Source organism: Arachis ipaensis, chromosome B07 (assembly GCF_000816755.2).
Source record: "Arachis ipaensis cultivar K30076 chromosome B07, Araip1.1, whole genome shotgun sequence".
NCBI lineage: Eukaryota > Viridiplantae > Streptophyta > Magnoliopsida > Fabales > Fabaceae > Arachis > Arachis ipaensis.
In genome coordinates this window covers 22729753-22739135 of record NC_029791.2, presented here as the reverse complement: position 1 = coordinate 22739135, position 9383 = coordinate 22729753, and the positions used below count along the sequence as shown (strand labels likewise).

The 9383-nt window shown below is 38.0% G+C and overlaps 2 protein-coding genes across 2 annotated transcripts; both read left to right on the top strand.

Moving 5' to 3' along the window:
• Nucleotides 6981-9376, top strand: LOC107608081. Its single transcript, XM_021107486.1, has one exon. It carries the CDS (start codon nucleotides 7270-7272, stop codon nucleotides 8560-8562), a length of 1293 nt encoding a protein of 430 aa, XP_020963145.1. The 5' UTR covers nucleotides 6981-7269; the 3' UTR covers nucleotides 8563-9376.
• Nucleotides 8576-9283, top strand: LOC107607034 (exocyst complex component EXO70B1). Its single transcript, XM_016309023.1, has one exon. It carries the CDS (start codon nucleotides 8576-8578, stop codon nucleotides 9281-9283), a length of 708 nt encoding a protein of 235 aa, XP_016164509.1.

The window sequence follows — 9383 nt, the reverse complement described above, 5'->3', positions numbered from 1 at the left end:
ATCATAACACATTTCAAATATATTTCACAATCTTTAAACTAAGTGAATACCAACAAATATTTCAATGCTTCAAAAACAGATATTCAAGTAAATTCAAACATTTTAGAATAATGTAAAACTTCATCAAAAATATATATGGTCTCAAAAACAGATATTCAAGTAAGATCAAATAATTTAAAATAATGCAAAATTTCATAAAAAATATATATGGTCTCATGTATAGTTTTGAAAGTATAAACTCAATAAAAATGAATTATTCAGTCTTAATAAATCAATTATTCTAATCAATTTAAAACCGTTCTAGACAAATATAGTGAGTATAATTCAAAGATCATAATAGATATATGTCAAAATAATTATAGATGCGCAATCAAACAATTATAAATGTAAAGCCTACTCACAATGTAGTCCCAAGAGACCGAAGATATCAAACCCGGAGTGCCAAATTCAAGGTGAAGAGGATTGAAGTAGAATAAAACGAATGAGAGCAAAAATTTGGACTGGAGTAGCGACAAAAGACGGAGCTGGCGATAGTTCTGGGAATCTAAAACAGGCAAAACTAAAATCAAATTAAAACAAGGATAAGATAGATTAAATGGTGGCATAATAGGACATGAAAGCTAGAGCAGAATCAAGGAAAAAGGATGGACCGGGATAATGACAGGAGCAGTTCAGCTCTAGCAGCACCAACAACTCCGGCGGCAAGGACGATGGCTTAGCTCAGATACATCCAAACGGCGACAGGAACAGCGCAGCAGTGGATGGTCCCTCCTCCTTGGCGTTTCTCTCTCTCCGGGAACTCCTCTCTCTTCGAAGCTCCAAATCTACAACTACGACAATGGCGGCGAGGCTGGCTTCGGCGGCGGCGGCCATGGCAGCAGCAGTTCCATCTTTCCTCCAATCATGTAACTCCAATGACAACAGCGGCTTTAGAAAGACAAACCAAAAACAGGGGCAGAGCTCAGCAGCAGTGACAGATTCCTTCCCCACCATCGCGTTTCTTCCCACGGCGGACCCAACAGCAGTGGCGGCGGATCAATCGTGATGGAGGCACGGCGGCATCCCCTTCCTCTCGGCCTTGGCTTGCATCACGTCGCCCTCTTCTCTCCTCTCTGGCAGCGTTGACGATGAAAGAACGAGCTTGGCGTGCAGCACCAGGCGCGATGGCGGCGACAGTGGGACGCAACACGACGGTGATGACTGGGCGCGGTCCAGCCTCTCCCTACTTCCTCTTCTTCCCTCACGGCTCCCCACTCTTTGGATCTCTCGTCTCTCTTCCGTGGGTGTGACTGGTGGCTGGGTAAAGGGTTTCCCAATTTGAGAACTAGGGTTTCTGGTTTGGGGAAAAAAAAGAGAAATGAAGGTATTTTAGGGATTTTACATTCTACCCTCCTTATAAAAATTTTCGCCCTCGAAAATTGATATAAACTGCAAAACTTTACTTGGTTTTAGCAGTTTACCAAACATGAGAAGGAACTATAACGAGGTGCAAAATTTACAAGATAGGTTTGTGTTAAAAAGACGTGGTTAACATTCACACACACTCTTGTTCCTTTGATAAGACAAACACCTATAGCACTCTTCAACTTGTACCAAAATCTCCTTAACTTTCTCCTCAGAACACTCGCACTTCCTAATCTTCTTATTCTGTTGCACATATGCCATATATCCATGGTAGCAATCGGTCTCACATCAAGACTTGGAATTTCAACTTCTCAAACTTCCGCATGACTTATCTTCACACTTCTTGTAACGTTGTACACTTACAAATTTCACCTTCTGCGTCCATAATTCATGTTCTGTAGAACTAACGTATCACTGGTTATATCTAGGAATCACACGTGACATCGAAACAAGTTCGAGTTTACTCAGTGGAATACAAAACTTAGGAATAGAAGATCAAACATCACGGACGGTGTTCGCAAGAATTCAGAAGGATGCGTAGGATCGCAACTTAGCAATGATGTACAGAAACAACGAAGTGTTCTAGAAAGAAAGTCAATTCGCATTTTAAGAAAGAAATCCAAATCAAGGAACTTTGATAGGAACAATAAAGAAGGATGGATTATTAAGTCGAAATGAGTTTAAACCAAAAAAAAGAAGTACAAAGCTCACAGGAAATGGTCACTAAAGTCAATGTCACTGTTCACAAGGATTTAAGAGAATGATTAGGAATACAATCAAATAAGACATTCATCAACAATGGATAAAACTAAGAATTATTTCACATGCTCAAAGGAAAGTTATGAAACGAACATTTCAAAGGAAATGATAAAAGGATAAATGCTATCACGTCAAACAAATTTAAGTTGAAACAAAAGATGCAAGGTTTATGAATTGGAGATTAATGGATGTCGGGCAAAGGTTTTTCCTCAAGAACCTCGGAGGATACCTAGGTGCACAATCACACAAGGATATGCATGAGCAAATGGGATGTGGTTGAAAGAGAATCGAGTTGTATTCAAAGAAAAAAAAATCCAGCGTGAAGGTCTCTCATAAATTAATGAAATAGGTGGTGCATTGCAAACAAGCAGGCTCAAACAACATAAGGAAGTTACTCGGTCCATGTAGGAAAATGCAGGCAAGATCTAGGGCTATCTTATCGAAAATTCAACGAATGATTAGGGACACGATCAGGCAGAAGAAGAATAAAATCAAAACTTTTTCAAAGAAGACCCGAAATAAGAAACTCCAGGAGACTACCACAAGATATAATGTATCACAACAAAGCATGTTCAAATTTACATCAAGTTGTTACATAGTTCACGTGGAGAAAAGCAAAGTCAACACTTATATTGTCGAGAATCTAAGGGATAGCCAGCAGCACGATCAGATAGAGATATGTTTAAGATGTATTGCATTTCAAGAAGAATTAAAACAAAGAACTCCCGATATGAAAGATAGAAGAATGAATGATATGTCAAATCACGTAGCACGATCAAAGCGCATGCTTCGACACAAACTAACTCGAAAAGAATACCTAGCGCTCTCAATCTTAACGATTACCATTACTTAAATAAAAAGAAAGGAGTTTAAAAGAACTATTTCTGACATGTTATAATTTCTAGTCCTGTATGCACCATGCTCAATAACCACACCACAAGATGTGATAACATTAGATATTTTAACTCATGTCATGTTCAAGTGCTAAGCCAAACACATTACTATCAGATTATATTCCATGAAAAATATCCAGAAAACACATCTCAAGAAAAAAAATGATCTTGTTTCAAAACTTTCCCGTTTTTTCATATTGGAACTACCATGTTTACAAACATAGCCAATTCAAATAATGAGATTCATTATATGCACATCAGTTTAAAACATGTTCCATGCAGAATTGCAGATACTAACATCCACATGGCCAACAAAATCAATGAGCAAAATAGATAAAATTTTTAAAGCTAATATAATTATAAATAATTCTGTTAATTCGATCAATGAGTACTTGGCAATTTGAAGACTGAACCATTCAATTTATTTACGGAATGTCTTCCTGAAAATCATCTTATGCAATGATAAGTTTAAAATAGCAGGGAAGAACTAAAACCAAGTAAACCATTCTACTCTAAATCAACTTGGACAAGATTAGGCAATCCACAAAGTTGTGATGGTCTACATGTAGTTGTACATATAACTGCTTCCAAACTCACCTTGTCAAAATTTCAACAGCAGCAATTAATTTTTCATAAATTAAAGAGATATAATTAGATGAGAGGGAAGGAATTTAAGATACAAATAGAATGAAGTCCTGACTAAACTAAGGTACAATTGTCTGATTCTTTTTCAAGTGTTTTGAATTTGCTGCCAAAACTCGTTTTTTTTTCAGCATATGACATGAAAGAATGAGTAAACCAAATTCCTTTTTACATATAACAAGATTATTAGATAGCTTCCATCATGCACATGACAGAACATCTGATATTCAACTTAAAAATACTATGTTATTGTAGACCACTGACATGTTGAAGAAAGTTGCTAATAAACGAAAGAATTTTTTTTTTTTTTGCATAGGCAAAGTACTAAATTAACTGAAAGCTCTTAGATTGGAAAAGACCTTCGATCCAGTTAACTGATCATCTAAATAATTCACTACACCTAAGCAGAGAAAATCATCAATCCAACAAACAACAACACTACATTCATATGTTCATCGCATAGCCCTTCTTCTTGAGTAACTAAATAACCGTTTTCAAAATTCTTGATTTGAAAGAAAGGATTACAAGCAAATCAAAATTAGGTCATAACTCCAAAGATTATCAACATAAGAAGAAAACTCCAATATCGCTTATCAAATCTAGAACAAAGCAGCTCAATTAGTAACTCAACAAATCTATGCATTCCACAAATTCAAATAGAATTCTATAAAGAAATCAGATGGTAATTCGCAGCAAACATAGATTGAATCTTTTAAGTAATTCATGAACTATTGACATCAGGAATCATAGATCAACACGAAAACGAAGAAGATTAAAGCATACATTCACAAAATCGAAGAAAATTAGAACTAGATACGAGAGAAATTGCGAACCCGAACCAAAGTTGAAATCATTGCCAAAACACTTTTGAAAAAATCTACCAAAGGATAAGTCAAGATTGGGTGCAAAAGGACAAGAGTAGTAAGAAGCGGCAGAGGACGCATGATCACAATAATCAGAAGACAATAATGACATAGAGGACAAAGAGGACATTCCTATAGGCCTTTGATAGTGTCACAATTTGTACAAATAGGCGCGCTTCTATTTATACAATTGTGATCCTACCATAGGACACTTGCTCCATATTACACAGATTAACCTAAGCTCTGATACCACTTTGTCACGGCCGAAAATGAGCCATGACATAATCCCCAAGCAAGCCTAACATACGCAAATATAAGTTGAATAAGAAATTTACAAATATTTTACAAGTTCTAAAATAAATAATTATACATTTTTAACAAAAATTAAAATAATTAAGAATAGTTAGATCCTGCCTGTGACATATGGAGCATATACACCTAGAAACTCGATAAAGAATAGATACTCGTTGCAGATTATTACTCTTGAATAGAAAGTCTCACATAGTCAAGTATTTGTTCCTGAAAAATAATTTTAGAAAAACGGGGTGAGTTTTACAACTCAGTGACTAGACAATACATCTATAATCGGCATGAGACCATATAAATATTATTATCAAAGTAATTTTAATTAGAAAATAATAATTGATAATAATAAGTGAATCAATAAGGGAGTTCTCATACAGAAATCAAATCAAAAGTCCACACTTGGGCGGCTCCACCTATATGGGTAGCCCTTTCTTCTCGTGTGTCCGTACGGAATAACAGATCCAACGTGTGGCCTACACGTTAGATCATAACACATTTCAAATATATTTCACAATCTTTAAACTAAGTGAATACCAACAAATATTTCAATGCTTCAAAAACAGATATTCAAGTAAATTCAAACATTTTAGAATAATGTAAAACTTCATCAAAAATATATATGGTCTTAAAAACAGATATTCAAGTAAGATCAAATAATTTAAAATAATGCAAAATTTCATAAAAAATATATATGGTCTCATGTATAGTTCTGAAAGTATAAACTCAATAAAAATGAATTATTCAGTCTTAATAAATCAATTATTCTAATCAATTTAAAACCGTTCTAGACAAATATAGTGAGTATAATTCAAAGATCATAATAGATATATGTCAAAATAATTATAGATGCGCAATCAAACAATTATAAATGTAAAGCCTACTCACAATGTAGTCCCAAGAGACTGAAGATATCAAACCCGGAGTGCCAAATTCAAGGTGAAGAGGATTGAAGTAGAATAAAACGAATGAGAGCAAAAATTTGGACTGGAGTAGCGACAAAAGATGGAGCTGGCGATAGTTCTGGGAATCTAAAACAGGCAAAACTAAAATCGAATTAAAACAAGGATAAGATAGATTAAATGGTGGCATAATAGGACATGAAAGCTAGAGCAGAATCAAGGAAAAAGGATGGACCGGGATAATGACAGGAGCAGTTCAGCTCTAGCAGCACCAACAACTCCGGCGGCAAGGACGATGGCTTAGCTCAGATACATCCGAACGGCGACAGGAACAGCGCAGCAGCGGATGGTCCCTCCTCCTTGGCGTTTCTCTCTCTCCGGGAACTCCTCTCTCTTCGAAGCTCCAAATCTACAACTACGACAATGGCAGCGAGGCTGGCTTCGGCGGCGGCGGCCATGGCAGCAGCAGTTCCATCTTTCCTCCAATCATGTAACTCCAATGACAACAGCGGCTTTAGAAAGACAAACCAAAAACAGGGGCAGAGCTCAGCAGCAGTGACAGATTCCTTCCCCACCATCGCGTTTCTTCCCACGGCGGACCCAACAGCAGTGGCGGCGGATCAATCGTGATGGAGGCACGGCGGCGTCCCCTTCCTCTCGGCCTTGGCTTGCATCACGTCGCCCTCTTCTCTCCTCTCTGGCAGCGTTGACGATGAAAGAACGAGCTTGGCGTGCAGCACCAGGCGCGATGGCGGCGACAGTGGGACGCAACACGACGGTGATGACTGGGCGCGGTCTAGCCTCTCCCTACTTCCTCTTCTTCCCTCACGGCTCCCCACTCTTTGGATCTCTCGTCTCTCTTCCGTGGGTGTGGCTGGTGGCTAGGTAAAGAGTTTCCCAATTTGAGAACTAGGGTTTCTGGTTTGGGGGAAAAAAAGAGAAATAAGGGTATTTTAGGGATTTTACATTATTAAAAAAACATTATATATTGATGAATTGATAAAAAGATATCATATATCTACTATTTACTATTTTTAAAAATCAAATTATTATTTTTTTTAAAAAAATTAATTAGTCCAAAATAAAATATCTTCAAAAACCTAATTGTCACTCCACTCCATAAAATTTATCCTAATACGTGTCCCAATGCAACAACCAAAATAGGATAAGTGTTTTATTGACTAACGAGTCAATCAGTCGCGCAAACTCATCACTTTCATTTGTTCGCTGGAATTTTTCAATGTGAAGGGGGGAAGTATGAGAGGATCAAACATACGCGTAAACTCCATTCTTGCCAAGAACAAACAATATAAGTTGGGTTCGACATTTTTCAAGCTCAAAACTACACTCATCAGTCATCACCATTGCCACTGCTTTTACCCAAATAAGCAGTCTGACACCAATTCTTAATTTTGCAGTACCGAAACTTTTTGGGAATTTGGTTCCTAGGGACTCTTCCTCTGCTGACAATTTCTTTTTCTCATAATCTCACTACATTTCAGAATGAACATGATGCTTAGGCCCCTGCTCATCCAAATTCAAAGCTACCTCATGCAGCCATGTGTATGGAGATTATTGGGTTCCGCATCAGCGCTTATTGGACTCATATCCTACTACGCTCTCAGCTCCTCCTTCTACCAACTCTTTGGAGGTTGGACCTTATTCAAAATCTTTGCTTATAGCATCTTCAGTATCATCATTTGTCTCATGATTTTGTTTGCAAAATTATGGCAACAACTAAAGGGCCTCAGCTCTGAAGCTCACATGGCGTTCTTCGTTTTGACCATCACCTCTGTCTATTCCTACTTTTCTGATAAAGCCATGAAAGGGAAACCAGATGCTTATAGCGTAACATCCTATGCTGCTTTTGCCGTTACATCGCTTAGCTTGCAAAGGCAGAGTGAGTCTCACTTTGGATTTGAAGTTGATTTGCTCTATTTCTTCTTAGGATGTGTGATAGTACAGTTCATGAAGATAGATTTGTGGTTAGGATTTGTTGGAATTGGTTTCAGTTATTCCTTAATAATTCTTCGTTCGTCTTTAGATGCACCGGCACAAAACCGACATCAAAGATTCCATGATCAGCAGCATCTTGTTGTTGAAGTGAGTATGAATCCATTACAAGTCAACAATAGTATTAATAGCAATCTTGTTAGGAGTAGTATGCTTCAAGAGGCTCCACAGACGGGTCTAGAAGCAAAGCACCTGCCGAGTATGGAGGGGCGTCTGTGGGCTGATTTGGCTGTTGTGAACATGCTTAAGTGCAATTTGAACAATTATCTTCAAGATAAGGTTGATCGGATTCCGGAGGTCCTAGTGAGTGACCATAACTTCCTCATTGATGAGATTCCATCGCAAGTACTTATTGACCTTCATGTAAGCGTAGGTACGATGATTGTAACTGGGTTAGAGAAGGAGTGTGTGGACCAATACTGCAGTTGGAGGAGAGGGTTCGTACAATTGGCGGAGGAGGAGCTTTGGACACAAGAAATCGACGAGAAGAGGAGAATTAAGAGTTGGATTAAAGTTTCCAATGTTTCTCTCAAGATATTGTTTCCTAATGAAAGAAGACTCTGCGATCGCGTCTTCTTGGGGTTTCCTTATCTTGCGGATTATTCTTTCGCGCAGATTTGCAATGAATTCACCACTAATCTGCTTGATTTCGCCAATGGTTTTGCTAATGGTAGCCATCTGCTGAATCTTTTGCCCAGTGTCCTCCAAGTGTTCGGTGTATTGCATGAACTAATTCCAGAATTTGAGTCACTGTTTTTTGGACCAATTCAGTGTATCGCTTAGGACCGAAGCAGCCATGACCGGAAGGAGACTAAGGGAAGCAATCAACGGGATGTTCATGCAGCTTGAGAAGTTGATAAAATGTGATACATCGCAAGCAGCTTGTCCTGGAGGTATTTGCCCTGTTACCGTCGAAGTGATGAACCATGTTAACGCTGTTGGAGAGTTTGGGTCTTCTTGGCTTTCTGCGGAGGTAACTAGAATAATTGCAATGTTGGAAAGCCATCTGGAAGCTAAGTCCAAACATTACAGCAACCCTGCTTTGGGCTCTGTTTTCTTGATAAATAATGGGAGGTACATTGAAAAGAAGGCAAAACAGTACCAATTGGATAAGATTTTGGGCAATCATTGGATCCGACAAAGGACTGCTAAAGTCCGAGAAAACTGTGAACACTACAGAAGAAGCTCGTGGGAAGAGGTTTTAGGGTTTTTGAAACTTGGCATGCCTAACGTTGAAGAAGCAGAGTCAATGAAAAAGAAGCTCAATCTGTTCAACTTGCGGTTTAAGGAGATATGGATGGATCAGAGTGCATGGTTTATCCATGATGAAGAGCTAAAGGAAGAGATAATAATACCGCTGGGAAAGATCATGTCTCATACCTATGGATTGTTCATTTGGGGTTTCAAGAGCATGCTTGGTAGGGATGCTGACGAGTGTATCAAGTATTCAGTTTTAGACATTGAAGACCTTCTGAAGAATTTGTTTAGCTGGAGAGATGAATAACTAGCAGAATTGCCTATTAAGTCAAAAGTGTAAATTAGGCACAAGATTCAATATGAAAAAATAATATACAAATATTAGAGAAATTATTTTTTTTTTATCA

Coding starts and splice junctions, on each gene's coding strand:
- LOC107607034 (XM_016309023.1), top strand. CDS start 8,576: ATGACCGGAAGGAGACTAAGGGAAGCAATCAACGGGATGTTCATGCAG.
- LOC107608081 (XM_021107486.1), top strand. CDS start 7,270: ATGAACATGATGCTTAGGCCCCTGCTCATCCAAATTCAAAGCTACCTC.